Source organism: Pseudonaja textilis, chromosome 3, assembly GCF_049901715.1.
Source record: "Pseudonaja textilis isolate UNSWEBS1 chromosome 3, rPseTex1.2, whole genome shotgun sequence".
NCBI lineage: Eukaryota > Metazoa > Chordata > Lepidosauria > Squamata > Elapidae > Pseudonaja > Pseudonaja textilis.
The window spans coordinates 51,385,424-51,407,134 of NC_141992.1; the positions used below are offsets into that span (position 1 = coordinate 51,385,424).

Genomic DNA, 21,711 nt, shown 5'->3' on the forward strand with positions numbered 1-21,711 from the left:
AATTTTATGTGGGAGGAAAAAAAGGAAAGGGGGGAAAGAGAATGAAAAGTTTAAGATTTGAAAAAACAACCAAGAAAAAGAAGGATAGTTTGAAAAATAAGTATAATATTAGAAAGCAACAGAAGAGGGGAATACAGAAGAGAGAATTAGAAGTAGAGAGACAAGGGGGTAAAAAGGGGAGGGAGAAGAAGAGAGGGAAGAAGGAAAGGAAAAGAAGTTATAAAGGACAGAAACAAGATATGGAGAAACAGGGCCTATTTAGAGATAATGGGTGAAAATTTAATTGAAAAAGAGTTTCTGCAAAGGTACAAAAGATAGTATTGTTATATTAGAAATAGAAATAATTTTAGAAAATATGAAACGATGTATGATTAAAATGATGGATAAAATAGTTATTGTAATCTAGCGAAATGTTTGTTAATAAATAAAGGAAATAAAACGAATGAGAGAATTGAATTAGGAAAGGATGGGAACATTTTAATTATTTATGTTTTATAAAATATAAGGGAAGAGAAATGGGGGGGGGAAATTAATTACGGAAAGCTTATGTGTTCCCAAGGAAGTATATTTAATTGAAAAGAAATGTTAAAGTTGTTAAGATTTTAATGAATATTAATGATAGAACTGAATTGGAATGGAATTGGTATTTATTATTTATCACATTTGTAGGTCAACTCCAAAATGATACTGGATGGCTTCACAATGTTAGAAGAAACAGTATTATAAAATATTAAAGGAGCTATTAATCCAAAACATTAAGAAGGCTGTTTGGAATTAGGTTAAGGGGTAACAGAAATAATAAAGGACAATGAGCTGATGTCAAGTATATTTTTTCTCTTTTGGGCAGAATGCTTTTATTCATACTCCATGATTATCTTATTTGGAGTATAAAATTACATTTTTAACACTTTTCTGGGACGCAAGTGGGGTGTTTATACTGTTCATGCTATCTAGGACTCATTCTGATCGTTTTTTGATATAAGCTGAGAAGCTAGTCCACTTGCTTGCTTGAAGGTTATTTTAGGAGAAACCACAAATGGCTTGTGGTCTCCCTTATAATTCCTATGGCACATGAAAGAGCAGCACTGGATCAATTTTCTATGGTCAAAATGAGTTACGGATCTTAACTGACATAATTTGTAGAGTTCCTTACTCAATCATGAGGTCAGACTCCTCAGACATCAGGCTGTTCTTCTTTTGGATCAACGCGAGCAACTGGTTCATCCACTGCTTCTTCAGTTCAGACTCTGTTCCTAAAGAATATGACAAGGGGAGATGTGAGAAGTTAAATCTGACACGTTGGCTTAAAGAAGAACCAATATACCACTTGTGGCACCCATTCTTCACACACAATTCAAACACCATTCCTATTCAAGGAAACTTCAGATTCTTACCTGCCTGTTCTCGCAGAGATTGTTCCACCTTTATGCCCTGTTTCTCAAGATCCCGAAAAGTCACTTCAATCTCTTCTAACCGCCTCTGGATGGCCTGAAGAAAATATTGGGTCAAAATAAACATTGATTAAAACAAAGGTTTTGAAATGCAAGAAGAGAACCTGCAACCAGATTCTATAGCAAGAGGGAATTTCAGGAAAAGGAAGACAGGCCAGTGAAATGCCTATCATAACGTCACATTTAAGTCTTTACTAGGATTGAAACAGCTTCACTGCTAAGTGTTAATGATGTCATGAAAGAATTTTTGCAAAATCAACACAAAAAGCATGGATAATACAGAAACATCCTTATACATTTTCAAACCCAGGTATAAATATCTGGGAATATCACATTCAGAATTTATATCTTCCTTATGATACTTATTACAAGAGCCATGGTGGCACAGTGGTTAGAATGCAGCATTGCAGACTAATTCTGTTGGGTGCCAGGAGTTCAATCCTCACCAGCTCAAGGTTGACTCAGCCTTCCATCTTTCTGAGGTTGGTAGAATGAGGACACAACTTATTGGAGGCAATATGCTGACTCTAAGCCACCCAGAGAGTGCTATAAAGCACTATGGAGCAGTATATAAGTATTAAGTGCTATTTATATCCTCATAAGAGAGAAGGTTTTACATGCCAGCCATGCCCCTTCTTCCTTTCCCACTTCCCAACACACAGCTCTAATGACATGGAAACAAAGCAGCCAAACAAGGTTGCTGTCCAAGGTAATAGGTGAATTTGTGAAAATGCTGCTACACACGTTTGCAGTATTAAACATACTGTTTGGATATAATATTCTTGATAGCTGCAGAGAGCAGGAAGTGAACCTGCACATCACATGGTGCCTGGGCTTCTCTATTTTTTCAGATCCCATTTCCTTATTTGAATAAATTCTGCATAAATTTCTTGACAAAGAAAATCACCTGAGCTTTACAAAACCTCTTCATTTCGGCCTCTTTGGCTCGTCGCAATAATGTCTTCTTCCAAGTTGGATACTGAGTGTCTTCAGTGAAGCTAAGGAAATGCTGCAAAGCACAATGTGCACAGGTAAAAACAAGAGAAGGCCATGCCGGAGGACTTAAAAGCTATTGTCTATCTGCAGCGATTGACTCAGGCATGCCATCGCTGCTTACATGGCTGCTAAAATCAACTGGACTCCTGCATACCAAACATAAAACACTCTATTGGAAATGCTCAAATTTTCCCCCAAAATCAGGATGCCTGATGAACAGGCTGAAGTAAAGTTCCCAACCTCTGCAATACAACCTCCCCACCCCCAAGTGATGAACGAATAGATACAATGCCTGTTTGTCCCACAAATAAGACTTGAACAAGAAATAAATATACTGATATGATGATGCAACTCATCATGCTTTTGTGATTTAAGCTTATTTTGTTTCTTAACCTCCTCACAAATTTTTTCCTATTCTGAAAGGCCAAAAGTTGAAAATAATGAATAAATATAGCAAACTTCACTAATACTCCAAAAACTACAGATATATGACAAAGCAGGCAAGAAATTATTAGGTAATAGGAACAATGCCACTTGCTTTAACTGCACAAGGATCAGCTTTCCAAATAAGATGCTCAAAATCTAAATTGTAAACCATGATTTGAGACCACCTGATCTGGATCACTGGGCAAAAGATGAAAGGCCTGTCAAAGATTCAAGAATAATCAACGAAGTTCCAATCTACACCTTTTAAAGTTACACCTCTTAAAGAGTCTGTTAACTACACAGTCTTAACTTGTAAAGTGCATGGAAGCATTCTCTGTTTTCACTGGAGATAGCCTGATGAACTTTGTAAGAGTCTTATGAATCAATATTTTAGTACAGAAACATTTGCATTTATTTCAGAGACCTAAAAACTTATTCTAAATTTCCTGTGGCCATTTTCTAACCCTTACTTCCCCATTAGAGAAAATTAAAGATTGGTATCACCAACTAAAGGGACGTCAAAGCTCCGAGTAACTGTTTCTCACATTACTCCTATCCCCTATGGATTTAAAGAAGTGTGTTGAGATTTGTATTTATCACTTTGTGAGCCTTTTATTGAAAGGAGTTGCTGGGCGTTTCAAAGTCTTGGTAACAGTTGTAAAGAGAGGACAATAAAAGAACACCGGGGTGACCAAAACAAAATAGCAATCATATGTAAAAAGATACAGGGAATAGAAATGGGTCTTCTAAGAACCTTGTGTTAGGAAGAAGAAAAGAGTAGGTGATGTATACAGGGAAAACAGCATTCTGGGATCACAGAATGACAAGACATTACTAGAAAAAGTAGTGAAAGGATGTTTGGCAGTTTTCCTTAATTTTGTGTCCTCCCCATGCAGATGTTCCCCAGAATTGAGTACTGTTGGAGCTGAGAATTCTGCAAGCCAGAGTCCACTCACATGGAAAATACTCAGGTTGAGAAAAGAAATACATACATGATAAAGAGAAAAGAAAGGCAACCAAGAAGCTTGTAGATAGAAAAACCAGAAAAAGAAAGTAATTAGAAAAAGAAAAAAAAACTTAAAACCTTTGATGGCATACAGAAGAAAGATCATGCATACGAGATTTTTTTGTAAAAGCAAAAAATAATACTAAGAAAATATGACAAATGTTTTTTACCTACTAATGTCGTGACAATATGATTCTCCTAGATTACATAAAAGCAACTCTACATAATACATAAAACCAACTCTGAGAAATATTTGATGTATGCATCCAAACATTGTTTTGTTGGAATTCAGGTGTCTTGACTCACCATGTTTCTCCCAAGATCTAAGTTCCCTTCTTCTTCTTCTTCTTCCTCCTCCTCCTCACTGTCACTGTCACCCTCCAGAAAATCTGCCAAAGAAAAACAGCTATGATGAGAAATATTACTGTATTCACTTTGCATGTAACAGAGCCACAGGGGTTCTTTAGGTTAAACTTGCAAGCTTGAACCTATGGCAGTATTCTTTTTCTCTGTCAGAATTTGAAAGAAGGCTTGCTTTTATAATATTAAATGCGGCAAATGCTTTGGCATTTCTGCACCATTCAGAATCAGAACCTAATTCTACAAAGGGGAAAACTCTTCCATAGTAAATGGAACACTAGATTTTGGGGGGCAAACTTTAGTTTCAAAGGATGAAACCCATCAAACTTCAGTGAAGGATGAACGATTCCTTGACCGAAGTGATCATTTCTGTTTTCTAAAGTTCAAGCAGTGCAGGAGGTGGAGGGATTTTTTTAGTCACAGATGAAATGAAAATTTCTTTTAAGAAATGGTAGAGGATTTCACCAATCTGAAATGCAGAGGCAATCACATCTCTGGCCAGGATTGGTCCTGGACAGCCTCCTCTCAAGCAGCTCCTTGGTTTTCTGAGGAGCTCCAAGAAATGAATTGGGTAAAGAGATGCTGCAGGATGTAGGGAATGGGAAAATTGCACAGTAAAAAGAAAAAATCAAAGAGTGCATAAAAGAGCTTGGCAAACTGCTTGAACTGATATGGGCAAACTGGAAACTGCCTCAAACATCACCGCCTATTGTAATTTTCAAAGAGATCCAATGTCATGGAAAAGAGCGAGAACAACTTTCTGTGGTTAATGATGAGGGACCTTTTGTTTGCAAAGAACACAGAGTTCACAATCTTTTTAAATGGCAACAAAGAAAAAAAAAATCCCATATGATGAATACCATGACAGAATTTGCCTTGCGTTATGGAAAATGCCACATAAAATGGATAAAAAGTATGTAAATCACAGACATCTGATTTTCATTCATCCTCTTTTGTTGAGTCTTTACTCCTTCTCTCTTTTACCATCTACTTGGAACATTTGAGATATAATAAAAAAATAAGCAAGGAAAAGAACCTGATTCTCTGCTGAAGCTGGATTCTTCCAGCCCTGTATCTGAAATATCAAGCGGGTTTGAAATTGGACTCAGTCTGGATAATTCAAGCTTTTCCAAGTCTGACAAACAAATTTTCTTCTTCTGGATATTTTCACATTGCATTTGCTCTAGTGTGGGGTTTGAACCTTCTCCCAAAATAGTAAGGCCTGATCCTTGTGAAAGGAGATTTAGACAAGGTTCTCCCTTAGAGTGACCACTCCAAATTGTTTGGTCCTGTGCCTTGTTTTCAGGTGATCTTCTGCTTCCCTCAGTCTGAAAAGCTGAATCAGCCTTGGGAACAGAGTCACTTGGCTTCTTCTCTCCCACAAGAGAGGACAGTCGATGTGGATGCTGTGAGGAGCTTATTGTATCGGCACGTTTCTTTTCTGATGGGAACAGGCCGGAGCCTTCACTGCCTTGTTTCTGAAGTGGTTCAGGCTGGTGTTCTGGCAGCTGATCTACAAAGGGAGACATAATCTCATCCAGGTTTTGCCAATGTGGATTTTTTTCTCTCTTTCTCTCTTTCATCCTCTCTTCTTCAGTAGTCCAGTCTAAAAAATTTTTGTCTGGGCTGTCCACATCGGATAAACCCTGCAGAAACAAAACACAACAAGTTTGCAAATGAACTGCAAATATATAAAAACATTTGAAGACTCTCTCATATTGATACCCTGCTCTCAAAGTAGCCAAGCAGGTTCTGAATAGAAAGCTTATAAGATACCATTGCCCATTAATACAACAGTATCTGCATGTTTTCACCAACTAAAGTAGCTGTGGTGTTGTGATTTAGATGTTGACCTAGGACTCTCCTCAGGCCTGGTCATTCTTCTTGATCCAGCGTTAATGTCACATGGAAAAATAGAAGGAGAGAATGTTACTGGTGCTGTTTGAGGCTCCTGAATTAAAGGGGAGGTATAACTCAAAGAAATAATATGGAGAGACACACTGCTTCCAAAACTATAGCTAATAAATAAATAAAAATAAATATGATAAACAACATACATCACAACTTAAACTACTGAGAACATTAATTTCCAGGCATCTATCTAATCTCTTTTTATTATAACCCTTGTGGTACAGCACTCAAAGACTTGATCATATCCTACACGAAGCATTTCCCATCTTACATGACCAGAATCAGCCAATTATCAGATTTATTGAAAATCTACAGGTGCTAGCAACAATGGCAGAAAGATATATCTACGTTTGTATGGCAAGAAATACCCCCCTCCCTGAAAAAGATTGAACATAAAATACTAATAAAAGAAATGAGGAGGATTGGCACTACCTGATCTAAATTGTATTTTGCAACTTGCTGCTTAGTTTGGATAAAAATATAGATTTTGTTGCGAAATAATCAAATTTTAGAATAAGAAGTGCACAATCTGAGGTTCAGATGTTATGGTTTTCTATGGTACAATAAAACTAAGGATATAAATTATAATAAAAGTAGCATATTGAGAGTATGAAATAAATATAAACTCAGATTGTGCCTGAAAATTCCTTTATGAGTCTCAGCACAAGAAGCATTTTATAGGAAAAAAAACAGTACATAAAGAAAAATGGTTAGCCTATCGAGAGTTGTTAGAACAGGAACATGAAGAATATAAAATGAAATCAAGAGAGCAAGTGACTGCAGAGGAATTGAGTTTTCAATGGCTTTTGTATGCACAATTAAGAGATTTATGGTATATTTATGGTAGAGAATAGAACATTTGGAACTGAAAAGCAGATGAAAGAATTTGAAATTGAACTATGTGCAAATGATGAACATGTAACTCTCCAAATCTATAATATAAACATTTACTGACATTTGTAACAAAAAAAGAGCAAATGAAAAAATAGACTAATAATGCATGACAAAATAGACTAAGAACTTTGGGCATAACATACTGATGGAACAGTGGGAAGATATATGGTTAAAAGGATTGAAATTTACATTATGTTATAATCTAAAAGTGACTGTTTATAAAATGATATATCTATTGGTGTATGACTCCAGAAAAAATGTCTGAATGTATAAAGGAACTTCAAATTTATGTTGGAAATATGGACATCATGAAGTATCATTTTTATCATCCCAGATGGGAATGATAAAACCTCAAGCCTCAACCTCTTAAACCTCAAGTCCCAAATTTCTGGGTTCAAATACATATAATAATACAAAGAAATTTAAAGATCAACATTTAATTGAAACCAGAACTTTACTTGCTGGGATTAATGGATAGCCAATTAGAAAATAGCCATGGAAGAACTAACATAGCAAAATTAATTTGTTTTGGTTAGAGAAACAACAACAATTAGATTTATCAGTACTGGGAGCTCCTCATGGACTTTTTTTTTTGCTGAAAAAAGAGAAGAATTTGTGGTTTATTGGTTTTCAGATTAGAAAGAGTAGGCTTATAAAAAGAAGTATATTATGATGTAACTTTAGAGAGGACAAAATATAAATATATTTATAACTGTTACCAAGATCAGAAGCTGCCTCTTTACTAATCTTTTTCATTCCCAATTCTATTTTCTTTTCCCCCCTCACTATTTATTATTTTTCTTCATTAGCTGTATTTTTAGACTATTTACTTTGTTTAAAAAAATCTTCAATAAAATAAACAAAAATTATTTAAAAATATTAAAACTCTGAATTTGAAGCCAGTTTCCTATCATTCTGATTGTTCTTTCTTGCGCCTTTTACAGAGGAAGAGAAAGCAGTGTTATAATTGTTTCCTCTAAGCTCTGAATGAAAGTAGGAGCAGCGTCTTACAAAACAAGATTCATCTCTGCATGCAAATAAAGAAATATGGTTTGTTTTTTTACAGATGAGAGTCATATGCTACATTCTCTTCTTGCATTGATTCTGGCTTAGGAAGCGAAGCCACTGTTCACAGTTCTTACTGTATAATGTTGTGCTTGCTGTTTAAATTTGTTTAATCGCACCCACAAGAAAGTGGAACCAAGCATGGGCAAACAAGCAGTATCAGCGGTAAACTGCTTGTCACAATAAATTAACATTCAAATCTTACATGGTGTTCAAACACAATCATTTCTTTTGACAGGTGGCAGGGAGAGACACAATGATCAGAAGTATAATAGATTTCAGTAAAGGGATTATGATGCCAGCTAATTTGCTTTTGATTTCTTCCTTACATATTTCCTTTTTTTCACATAGCCACCCCCCCTTCCCCAAATCATTAGTTTTACTTTGCTACCTACACACACAATCAATTTCCTGGTCAGTGTCTTCCAACTGAGATTCTGTTCAGAATATGTGGGAAATTACTGTTGTGTTGCCCAAGATGCAAATGACGTACATCTGCTTAGATTACATCATATTTTCATGTTTTCATTATTGCATGTCTAAAGATATTGTTCTAAAGCACTTTGTTTTTGTCAGCACTGTCAGTAATCTGAACAAAACATTGGTCAAACTCAAAACTCAAAACCACAGAAAAGATCCTTCTCATATAATCCAATCCTTTCAAGAATATCCACTTGTTCCTGCTCTGCTCTAACACTCAGCCGGATTCTGAAAAGGCAGCCATCCTACCTACCTCATATGCTTCTTTGAAGGAAGCTTTGCTGGGGGTAGTCATGTCTGATGAGACCAAGGAATGCATTGTGCAATAGAAGTTGCCTGGGAAGAAACAATCAGGTTAGTATGTGACCGCAATTCAACCAGAAATGCTATTGGGATGCAGATTTAATCTTCAGGATTAAATAAAAGGAGGATGTGGCAATGGCAGAATCTGAAACAAGGGTGTGTAATTTCCAGCCTGAGGGTCACACTTGGCCTTTGAGTAGGGTATAACACGCCAAAGAATGTATAGCACCAGAAAAGGACTAATTTTGATTTGATTACATATTCATGAAAAATAATTAACATTACCCCTTTGCAATCAACTATTTAATAGTCGTGTCATGTGTCCCCCCCCCCCCCAGGCAACTATATTGAAAGTCTCTGGGGATGTAATGGTACGTAGGAATGACTTAGCAGATGAAAGAGATGCAGCCTAGGGAACAATCAGATAAGAGAAGGTACAGCCCACAGCTGCATAATGGGCAGAGAAATTCAAAAAGGGAACCTCCCTTATTTCTCAGGCTGTAAAAAAGATGATGGGAAATTTGTACTGTCAGGTTTACAAGATTATGTTAATGTGGCCTTAGAATAAAATGCAATTGGCTTGCAAGATTGATGCCAATCTTCCCAAGTGGACCAGGCAGGAAATACAACCACTTAAGCTAATTCTATATTATTGTAAGGCTAAATTAACATAATCTGGCAAATCTTACACTTAGTATAAACTTCTGTGGTCTTTTTCACAGACTGAGAAGGAAGGGAAATTCCTTTTTGAATTGTGGACTTAACCTCTCTTATCTTATTGTTCCCAAAGCAGCATCTCTTCTGTCTTCTAAGGTCATTCCCATATACCATTACAGGATATCACTTCTAAGGCTGCTGGGCATAATACCCTGAACTTTTGGTTGTACGTCTCTATTCATACTCTGTCTGGAGACAACAAAAGAAAACAGGAAACAATACAGACAGAGTTCAGACAACTCAAAGCATTTCTGCTTCTCCTCTACGGCTGCGTCTATCAGGCTTGCCAATTATTGGCTCTAAGCTTTTCTCTCTACTTACCATCATCTTCATTGAAGAGAAAATCTCCTAGTCGCAATGTTATTTTGCAGTAATGGCATTTGAAGCAGCCTCGATGGAAGAAGCGCCCTTCGGCACTGACCCGCTCCAGGATGTAAATGTGATCTCCACAGAAGTAGCAGGCATCACTGCTCCTCATCGGAGAGACAGGCAAAGTCTATCAGAAGATCAATAGTTTCCCTTAGGGTCATGAATTCTGAGCAGTCTTAAACCTCAAGCAGACTCTATCCTCAGGTCAGGTCAGTGCTGATCTGTGCTATCAGGTTTCATGGATCACCCAGATCAGAAAGCCAATAAGGAATGAGGGTATGGCAATCAATTGGGTGTACGAGATGGTAGAAGCCAGAGCAATGTGCAAATGGGTAATTGCAATGAGTTGCAAAGTGAACACTATCAAGAGTACAAGAGTTGTTCTATTTACCACCCAGAAATCCCAGTGCTGTTGTCCAGAGAACAGAGGTCAAAGTACAGCTGTTCTCCATAGCACAACTGTTCTCTTAATAAAGGATATCAATTATAAAAGATATCCAATAGAGGTGTGTATGAGAGAGAAATGCCCTTTGGATTTTTTACTCTGGCTGTTAATCATAACCTTACTCATTTTGAATATGATAAGGAAGAGTGAAATGTGAAGGAAGTCCCAGGTTTAATTCCTAGCATTTATGGAAAGGACTGAAAAAAATAGCAATGTCTGAAATCCTAAAGAGCTGGTATCAGTCACTATAGCAATTCTAGATTAGATGAACCCATGGTCAGATTTATGGGGGAGCTTCCTAGATTTCTAGAGACATACTTCAGATAGCATTATATGTTAAACTCCAGTAACTTAGCTCAAAATAAGGCAGCAAAATCCTTAGGGAGGCAGATCCATTAGAGAGTCCCTGAAACATCCATCAAAGTAATCTTTTCATGAGAATGTGTGAATCTGAGCAATGCTGTTGAGCTTCCTGACAGCATGTAACTGTACAAATGGGACATAATAGCAACTTCATTCATTGTTTGGTTAATCCAGCTTCTTCCTCATCACCTGGCCCAACAGCTGTTTCAGAGAGCCTCTTGCAAAACAGGGAAACGAGTGTCTTGACCTCTGGTGGAAAAACTAATAGTTTGGGCACCATCCAAACTTTTGGCAGCTGTTCTGTGCAATCATACAAGCACATCTCAGCCACAAGAATTTCCCACAAGCCAAAATTTTACTGCAATAGTTTTGGGAAAGGGAAATGAATTGAACAAGTCTCAGTTGAGTTTTGAAAATGAATCTCTTACTGCCCCAGCCAAAATTCATTTGGGGTTGAGTAGCCAACAAGCTGGAGGATGGAATTTGTCAAATGACATTTGAATTCCAATTTTTACAGGTGGAGCTTAACCACTGGGATTAGAATTTAGATGCAGGGTTCAACATATTAGTCACAGAAAAGCTGTAGTTCATAAATTATGTGTACTGAAGTTTCTATCTTGGTGTTCCAAAGTCAGAAAATTTGTACCATTTACTACAATGATTTATACAACAAGGACTCATGTTTTTCATAAATTATCTACTAGGAATACTTATTCATGATAACAGAAGCCACTCTTCCTTCCTTCCTTCTCTAGACTAGATCTGATATATTACTTAAAATGAAACATCAGAAGATTTTCAGGATAGATTGTAACAAAATTTACATGCAATATCCTTCCCTATGATAAATTCTACAGCTGATTATGAAGGATTGTTGAAAGATGATTGCACAACTGACAACATAATCCCTTTCACACAGAACTAATCACAAATGAAATAACAAACTTAGTTCATATTTTGGATGTCAATTCCATGAACCCAGATCATTCCAACTAGAAATACTGTGAACTGATATGGCGGCCATAGATTCTCCAACCCTATTCTAGCTGACTGGTTTTAGGGTAGAATCAGCATGGCATAGTGGTTAAGGCACTAAACTAGGACCAGGGGAACCTCCCTCAACCATGGAGACTCAGTCCATGGCTCACTGATTTGGGACCAATCTTTCTTTTTCAGCCCAATTTACCTCACAGGAATGTTGTGGTTGGGATAAAGGAGGCAGGAGCATTATGTATACCTTCTTGAGTTGTACAAAACAAAGGTGTGTTATAATAATTACAGGTCCTTAGGAAGGTAGCTAAAATGCTAAATGCCAACATCGGGCTGTGTGACCAAACATAATTATTATCTCACAAGTTTCCTGTTGTGAGAAAAAAACATTTCTGTGGGGAAGAGGGACTCCTATGCATAGCCTCATGAATGGCAGGATATAAATATAAATATATAAATATAGTTTACATAACGACACTGAATATTTACTGTTCTAGTAACCTTATATCTTTTCAAGAAGGACGATACTAAAAAATGAATAGAAAACTATGATGGGAGAACTTACCCCAGCCTCTTGCTTTAACTTCTTGGATTCTGCATCCCAGGTAGACTTTTCCTACAATCAAAGATTCAAAGTTGTATCTTTGAAATGTCAATAAAGAGGGAAGGTTCAGAACTCTTCCAGAGCATGCTTAACCCCCCATGCTCCTTATTTTTAATAAAGATAAAGCAGAAATAGAAGAAACTGGGAATGTTTGGTTATGGTCCCGCAATCTCTGCTGAGAAAGACTCACCAAATTCCGTTTACGTGAGAGAGATAAAGTCTTTTGTAGCTTGCTAAGAAACAGGATAGCACTTTTGGTGCCACATGGGACAAGAGGTTTCTCTGTTTTCTCCTTCCATTCTACAAGAGAAAATATGATACTTTTTGATACTGAATCAAGCTTGAGGTATATAGTTTCATTATTAAACCTATTAAAGTGGGGTGTGTACTCTGAGTGATAATGTCTCTATTTCTATTGCAGGGGCAATATGAAAATAACAGGCCTAGGAACAGAGATTCAATGAATGAACCATTGTAAACTTGTTATTTTATCTGACCTTCCAATTATACTGGTCTCACAACTATTGTGGAATTCACAACCACACAGTATGGTAATGACACCAACTAGGATTTAAAAAGGTACTAGACAAATTCATAGAGGATGAGGACACCAATGGCCACTGGTTAGAATAGTTAGGTATTATTTCCAAGATCAGGACATGAAGTTTTCAATAATAGCTGTTATAGTAGCACAGTGGGGGGCGGGGGGATAAGATTGTGATGCCCCCATAAAAATCTGATTGATCATTGAGGAAGGGGAAGGATGCTGGATTATATAGGTTTCTATTTTGATCCAACCTTGTTCATTCCCATCTAGTGCATACTGCACAAGCCTTTATCTAAAAGAAGGGACAATTCTCTACCAAGGTTTACCAAATTGCTTATGCTAAATATTTATTGGCTGCACTCAGAACCGGATTTTTTGGGGGACATTCTACCTGGAGCAGTCCTGAAGGCATCATAAAATTGGCTCAAGTAAGTGATCAAGCCAAGTTGCTCATCATCAGACAGGGAAGCCATTTCAGTGCTGGAGAGGACTGGAGAAATGCCTAACTCCTGCTCAGCCATATCTAAAGCCAGTTGGTTGTTCCCAATGGGGTCATTTGGGTCCAATGAATTGAAGTCCCTACAGTTGGAAGAAACAAATTACAATGACTAATCTCAGCCCAGCTGTAAAAGATTATTTAAACCTCAGGATGTTTTCTGGAATATTGACTCTGTTGAAGAAAGAAAAAGGAAGCATAATTTATTCTCAGTTGCCTGCTATATCATAAATGTGGGTGGAAAAAGTGCTCTGTTTTAAACAGATGTGCCTTTCTGCGAACCTTTGTTTTAACTATACAAGATACTGCTATAAATAAAGCCAACCGATGACTTTAACTAGAAAAAGAAGTCTCCAAATTTTGTAAACCTGTAAAGGTTTTTTTTAGAAGTGCTTCTACAGTTATTGCCAGCTCCTACCATGTTCCACCAACAATACGGCCTCCACCAGTAGGAAGGCCCAGCATGACTTCTAGGCATGAGGTGAAATTAAGCCCCACCCCACAAAATTTAGGCCTATTCAAACCATGCTTTTCCCCGCCATTTCTCACATCGTTTGTTAGAACTACACGAGGTGAAGAGAAATGGGCGGGGGAAGGGTGGGGGGGATGGGGAGAAAACTTGCCTTTAGGAATGCCCTGCAGGTAGCCTAGGCTAGAATACCCCGATAGCCAATAGAAGCTCCCTGAAGGCAGAGTCCCCAGCCACTTCAGGGTGTGGCGTGGCTACCTGTCTCCCTTCGCCTTTAGGGCAGTCTCTTTTGCGATGGAAGCTCCCCAAATGCAGTCACCAGCTACTTCAATCAGCTGGTAGAAGCAGTCTCGCAGTGAGGGAAGTGTGTGTGTGCCACGCCTCACCCCGAAGCGGCTGGGGACTCTGCCTTCAAGGGAGCTTCGATCTGCCGGTAGAAGTGGCCTCGGGGCAAACGCACACACACACACTCCCCTCACCGTGAGGCCGCTTCTATCAGCAGATGAAAGCTCCCTTGAAGGCAGAGTCCCCAGCCGCTTCAGGGCGAGGCATGGCTGCCCATGTCCCCTCGCCTTTAGGCAGTCTCTTTCGGGCAATGGAAACTCCCCAAATGCAGTCACCAGCCACTTTGATCGGCCGGTAGAAGCGACCTCGGGGCGAGCGCACAAACACACACACACACACTCCCCTCGCCATGAGGCCGCTTTCGGCAGACAAAAGCTCCCATGAAGGCAGAGTCCCCAGCCACTTCGGGGCGAGGTGTGGCACACACACACTCCCCTTGCTGCAAGGCCGCTTCTACCCTACCCTACCCTACGAGCTTTCGTCTGCCGAAAGAAGCAGCCTCGTGGCGACGGGAGTGTGTGTGTGCGCTCGCCCCGAGGCCGCTTCTACCGGCCGATTGAAATGGCTGACGACTGCATTTGGGGAGTTTCCATTGCCCAAAAGAGACTGCCTAAAGGCGAGGGGACATGGGCAGCCACGCCTCGCCCTGAAGCGGCTGGGGATTCTGCCTTCAAGGGAAGCTTCGTCTGCCGAAAGAAGCGGCCTCGTGGCGAGGTATGTGCATATGGGCTGCTCTAGGTGGGGGAGGAAATTAAGTCACCCCCGAAAAGATGGCCTACCCATTTTTTCAGGGGTCAAAAAAAAATAAGGCCCGGCCTTATTTTGTGAGAAACACGGTAACAACTTGTGTGATGAGTCGGCCACACACCAGCAAGGAATCTTGGAAACTTGTTAGTGTTTGGGGATAAACCCCCGAGCTGAGTGCACAGCAGCAGTCAAGCCAGGCAGCCAAATGAGAGTGAGGCTGGGCCCAAGGAGTATATACACACTTGAGACAAATACACTGTTTGTGGTTTAAATAGGTATTTAATTCATACAGAGATTAAGAATAGTCATTCAGTCCATATGTCAGAATCCAGTTTATCAATCCAGTTATCAAGTCCATTAAACAGTAAATACAATCTCTTTATCTGCTTGTATATCTTCTTCTTAAGATACCTTTCTCTCAAGTACTAACGCTGAATCCACAGCTCACCAGTAAACAGTCCTTGTGTTCAGGTGAAATGGTATCTGGCACAGTAGCCTCCAAGGTAAGCAGATAGACGTTCCAATACACAGTAGGCAGCAGACCTGGAACAGTAACCAGGTGCATCCAGAAGCCGGACTCAGACAGTTGCATCCAGAAGCCGGAGCTCATACAGTTGCATCCAGAAGCCGGGGCTATTACGTTTCCCCTCCTACCTATATGGCTGCCTGCAACCGCACCCACAATGACATTGCAGTTTCTTGTGCTTAAAGCTACATAGCACTTAATCCTAGGTTTACATATTTATTCAACCCAAACCAGTTGGTGTATTCATATACCCAACATTCTCCCCTTTTGGGTGATATAAATATATAACCTTTACATTCTAAACTCATATTTTTTACAACTCTCTAGATGCTTAATAGCACCTTGGGCTTTAGTAAAATGATCAGCTATATTGTCCTCCGACATACAGTATTCCAGCTGTATCAATTTACTCTGTACAGATTCTCTTACATTAAGATACCTCAAATCTGTATGTTTACTCCTAGTTTTAACTGCAATATTAGTGGCCATTTGAATTGCTGCCTGATTATCTTCATGTACAACTATAGGGTAATTTACAGTTATACCCATATCCTTCAACATTTGTTTGTACATAATCAACTCAGTACACAATAAAGATAAACAGGAGAATTCTGCCTCCATAGTAGACAAACTTATATGCTGTTGCCTTATAGACTTCCAGCCTATTAATGTCTTACCCAGCATTATGGCTGTTCCTGAAGTCGACTTTCTAATATCTCTTTCTGCTGCAAAACTAGCATCCGCATAAGCACTCAATATGAGATCACCTTTTGGTTCTAAATACAGTGCATGGTGTAATGTTCCTTTAAGATACCTTAGGATTCTTTTCAATGCTATCCAGTGACATTGAAGCGGGTCATTATTGTGTCGTGCCAGATGATTAATACTAAAAGCTATATCTGGCCTTGACCAATTGCTAATATATGATAAGCTACCAATCAAAGATTGATACAGTTCCTTATCACATTTGGGACTTTGTGTATCCATTTTGCAAATATCCTGACTCATTGGAGTCTTTGCAGGCTTACAAAGTTCCATTTTATAATCTAATAGCAATTTAGATATCTTATCTTCTTGAGATATCTTAAACCCTTTCTGTGTTCTCAGTATATTCAATCCTAGATATCTCTTTATCTCCCCTAATTGCTTGATTTTTACCTTCTTGGCTAATGATGATATTATTTCTTTTGCTTCATCATTAGTCTTAGTTATCAGAGCAATATCATCAGTAAACAATAATAATAATGATATCTTCCCATTCTTTTCTCTCTTAAATAGACATGGGTCAGCTAAACCAGCTTTAAATCCTATATTGGTCAGTTCCTTTACAATATACTGGTTCCATTCATAGCCTGATTGTTTAAGACCATAGAGGCTCTTCTTTAATAACCAACAATCATTATCATTATTACTGTCTCCTTTAAATCCATTAGGCCTTTTCATATACACAGTATGTCTTAGTGGAGCATGCAAGTAAGCAGTTTCCACATCTAAATGGTTAACTATATATTGCTTGCTTGCTGCCCACACTAATGCTGCCCTTAACGTTGCTGCTTTAAGACTAGGTGCAAATACTTCATCATAGTCATTTGCACTTTGTCTAAAACCTTGGGCTACTAACCTTGCCTTATGGATTGTGTTTCCATCCTTGTCTGTTTTTATTTTAAAAATCCATTTGCAGCCAATGGGTTTTTCATTAATAGGTAATCTCACGTTTTCATACACCTTCATATCCTTCAAAGACTTCAATTCTTTATTAATTGCTGCATACCACTTTTCTTTCTCTTTAGAAGGATATCTTTTAATCTCATCCACAGTAGATGGAACTCTATTTACCTGGCACACTGTGTTAGCCTGGTATCTATCAGGCGGTCTAGATATACGTGTAGTCCTTCTGGGTATTACTGGGCTTGGTTGAGTTACTACCTGGTCATTTTCCTCATCTTGCTGAGCTATTTCTTCCTTTTCTTCTTCTATGGGCACTATCTCTTCCTGTACTTCTCTCTTTACTTTATTTTTAAAGTTACAGGGATACTTAATGGGATTTCTGTAGGATTCAATAACCACTTCGTTATTGCTATCCTGCTCTAACTTATCCCATCCTACGTGCTCTAGAAATTGGGCATTGGCACTACATAACACCCTAGATGTGCCTTTCTCCCAAAATCTATATGCCCTATGGTTAGCTTGATAACCAACAAAGAAAAATTGTTTAGCTCTGTGTTGCCCTTTACGCCTGAGTTGTGTAGGGATATGCACCCATGCTGGTGCACCAAATGTGTGCAGCTAACTCAGATCAGGCTTCCTGCCATGCCACATGGTGAATGGTATTTCACCAGTGGTTGAGTTAACCACATTATTTAATAAATGATTAGCACACATTGTTGCCTCCCCCCACAAAGTATCAGGTAACCCAGAATCAGTTAACATAGTACGGGTCATTGCCTGCAGAGTTTGGCCTCGCCTTTCAACATATGCATTGTGCTGTGGTCTGTATGGTGCAGATGTCTTATGAGCTATTCCAGTTGCCTTTAATCTACTCTGGAATTTGCTATTGACAAACTCCGTGCCATTATCTGTCACCAAGGTTATCAGTTGCCGTTTGCTTTTTCTTTCAGCAAACTTTAACCAGTTGAAGAAATGTTGATATGTTTCAGTTTTGCTTTTCATTAAGTAGCAAAACCCATATCTAGAGTAATGGTCCATAATGCTCAGTATATATCGAGCACCCCCTATACTGGGTTTCTTTGGACCTATAATGTCTGCAAATACAACTTCTAAAGGTTCTTTAGTTTTGAAACCATTTAGCCTATTTGCAGGCAATATTTTACTCTTATCTTCACAGCAGACATTACAACGCAAATACTTATCACAGGGCTTTAACCTTATTCCTTCAGATAACTCCACTGTACGTTTTAGCATTTTAAAATTTACATGCCCCAAACGCCTATGCAATAAATGGATACATTCATCATGAGGCTTGGTATTATTAAATACAGCCTGTGCCTCCCCTTTCTTACTATCATGTAAGACATATAATGCTCCATTTAAAGCTGCAGTTACCTTTTTGCCATCTCTTTCCAGTATGCACTTATTATTCTTAATATCACAATTGCTAAACATGGCCAGTTCAAAGGATTTCTTTGGCTTCTTTACATTCTGGCTTTTTCCTTTTTTGCAGAATCTTGCCAAATGTCCTCTGCCTCCACAATTAAAACACTTTTTAATTGTGTATGCCGTTGAAGATAACTTCTCTTCTTCCAGGTGCTTTGCTTTACACAGCTGGTTTCTCTCAGGCCTTGAAGATAATTTCTCTTCCTTATTCTTATCTTCCCTCAGCTGTTCACGTTCATTCCTTCTCCTGGCTTCCTCTAATAGCCTGCCAGTTATCTCAGTTACTGATAAACTGTCTTTAGGTAATACCTCTAATGCAGTCACAAAATCATCATAGCTTCGATCCAGAGAAGACAATATGATGTATACTTGTTGCAACTCATTAAATACAAGCTCTTTTTCTTGCAGTTGTTGAAAAATGCTTTTCATACAGTTTAAATGAGTCAACATGTCTCCATTTATCTCAAGATGTGTTCTAAACAGCTTCCGTGTAAGATTGATATGAGCTCCTACACTGTCTCGAACATAAATCCTTTTAAGATTATCCCAGCAGTCTGCAGCATTTTCCACTCCTCGGATATGAATGAGTTGCTGGTCAGACAGGGTGAGACCTATGATGCACAAAGCCTGCTCATTCTTTCTTTCATAGTCCTGTATCAGTTTATAATCCTCTTCATCATTAGGATTTAAGTTTGATACATCTGGTGGGTTTGTAATTATGTCCCACAAACCTTCTCTTCGTAGAAGTAAACTGCACTTCATTGACCATGAAACATAGTTTGTTCCATCTAGTCTAGATATCATGGACAGACTTGGCAAATTTACTTGTGCCATTGCTCTGCAGAAAAATAACTATTTAACAAACAGTTTGTCTTTACAGTAATGTGTAACTCTTGACCAAACTCTCACTGGTATATCCTGGTTAGCTAGACTGTGCACACTGCTGGGCCCATAACCAATGTTAGTGTTTGGGGATAAACCCCCGAGCTGAGTGCACAGCAGCAGTCAAGCCAGGCAGCCAAATGAGAGTGAGGCTGGGCCCAAGGAGTATACACACACTTGAGACAAATACACTGTTTGTGGTTTAAATAGGTATTTAATTCATACAGAGATTAAGAATAGTCATTCAGTCCATATGTCAGAATCCAGTTTATCAATCCAGTTATCAAGTCCATTAAACAGTAAATACAATCTCTTTATCTGCTTGTATATCTTCTTCTTAAGATACCTTTCTCTCAAGTACTAACGCTGAATCCACAGCTCACCAGTAAACAGTCCTTGTGTTCAGGTGAAATGGTATCTGGCACAGTAGCCTCCAAGGTAAGCAGATAGACGTTCCAATACACAGTAGGCAGCAGACCTGGAACAGTAACCAGGTGCATCCAGAAGCCGGACTCAGACAGTTGCATCCAGAAGCCGGAGCTCATACAGTTGCATCCAGAAGCCGGGGCTATTACGTTTCCCCTCCTACCTATATGGCTGCCTGCAACCGCACCCACAATGACATTGCAGTTTCTTGTGCTTAAAGCTACATAGCACTTAATCCTAGGTTTACATATTTATTCAACCCAAACCAGTTGGTGTATTCATATACCCAACAAAACTGCTTTTCTTTTTCTTTCTCCTTAGATACGTAGGGTAGGTTTCAGTAACTGAACACCAACCAGCCCTCCTTCCTGTGACAGAATTATGACCAGATGAGAAGGAAAAGTTGATGGCTACAGTCATTTGAGCACCAAATATGGAGAAAGAAATGCTGTAGTCATCCTATCAAGATCTGGCAGACAGGTTGAGACGGGCCTGTTTTCTTTGAAGTCTCAGGCTCTACAGTTATTAATCCCGTCATCTCCCTGCAACAGAGCAACATTTGGAGGGGAAAAAACCATCTTTGAGATACAAATAAATAATTGCCTATATTAAAGTTTATGTTCACATTTTGTACTTAAGATCATTTTTGTATCCTCTTTGACTTTAATAAGCAGTATTTTATGAAATAAATTATATTCTAGGGAAGAAGCTCGGTCACAGTAGCTTTTAGTTATTAAAGCAAAAGTTTACTCACAGTTCTAAATTTGTCAATACGTGGCCTAGTTATCCCTCATGTATGATAATTTTTTTAAGTTCTAAATTTCTATCTAAAAAAAAAAAATACCCAAGGCATTTGCTTCTGTAAAGTCTTTTAGGAGAAAACCTTTTACAAATTAAAAAGAAGTAAACGGTAGAAGCTTTTCAAAGAGAGATCCAACCACGAACTAAGGAAAAAATTCTTGATGGTAAAGACAATTAATCAGTGGAATAGCTTGCCTCCTGGAGCTGTGGGTGCTCCATTGCTGCAGGTTTTCAAAAATGGACTGGACAACCATTTGACCAGGACCTTGAGCAGAGGTCTTGAAGACCACCAAGGCTCCCTTTAGCCCTATGATTCTACATTCTAAAAACAACTAAATCTGGATTGGAATAGTGGCAATAGGAAATTATGAGCCTAGAAATCCAGAGGTCGCATTCAACAGCTCATACGTTCAGTATCTGGTCTATGGTAATGGCCAAATGCTTAAACAATTAGATTAATGCTTGGGGAGCTAAAGTTTTGGAGCTATAGAATCTATGAAGGATTCTTACATATACCCCTATTTTTGAGTGGGGGGCGAGTCCCTAAAAATGTTCTGGCAGATAATCAAAGAGAGATGGTAGCAAAAATGAACATGATACAAAAACTTAAGCATATAAAGTGATCTAACTCCAATGTTTAAATATATATATAAAAGAAAGCTTTATTCCAACCCATTTTAGCCTTTCCCAATATTAGTAGATATTCTGCCCCTTCAGCTTTCCCACAAAGGAAACTCACAGAAGATCTGGGCGAAAGTGATGTATGAGGGCACAAAGAGCCAATCCACTTTTCCAGGAGTGTGTGAAGTTTTCCACCTTGATGCCATGGTAACTGGCTGTGTTTGATTGGCACCAATTAAGAAGCTCCTCATAGGCTCTACTGGTTTCTGGAGTAAGAGTATGGCATTGCAGAGAGAAAAGAGAATTGATATTTATTTATAAGAGTGTCCAATTCCCAGTATGTCTTCAGATACATAT

At 38.6% G+C, this 21,711-nt stretch overlaps 1 protein-coding gene across 2 annotated transcripts in view; it reads right to left on the reverse strand.

Moving 5' to 3' along the window:
* The window catches only part of MICAL1 (microtubule associated monooxygenase, calponin and LIM domain containing 1), a 46,932-nt gene that overhangs the window by 3,283 nt on the left and 21,938 nt on the right, over nucleotides 1–21,711 (reverse strand). For both annotated transcript variants that reach the window (XM_087929673.1, XM_026718158.2), the window contains 11 exons: nucleotides 21,473–21,620; nucleotides 13,319–13,506; nucleotides 12,571–12,680; nucleotides 12,342–12,392; nucleotides 9,931–10,105; nucleotides 8,843–8,925; nucleotides 5,276–5,885; nucleotides 4,186–4,268; nucleotides 2,359–2,460; nucleotides 1,395–1,488; nucleotides 1,154–1,253 (listed from right to left, as the gene is read on the reverse strand). In XM_087929673.1, coding sequence (XP_087785799.1) covers nucleotides 1,154–1,253; nucleotides 1,395–1,488; nucleotides 2,359–2,460; nucleotides 4,186–4,268; nucleotides 5,276–5,885; nucleotides 8,843–8,925; nucleotides 9,931–10,105; nucleotides 12,342–12,392; nucleotides 12,571–12,680; nucleotides 13,319–13,506; nucleotides 21,473–21,620 — 1,744 coding nt within the window. The remainder of the gene's footprint in view (nucleotides 1–1,153; nucleotides 1,254–1,394; nucleotides 1,489–2,358; nucleotides 2,461–4,185; nucleotides 4,269–5,275; nucleotides 5,886–8,842; nucleotides 8,926–9,930; nucleotides 10,106–12,341; nucleotides 12,393–12,570; nucleotides 12,681–13,318; nucleotides 13,507–21,472; nucleotides 21,621–21,711) is intronic.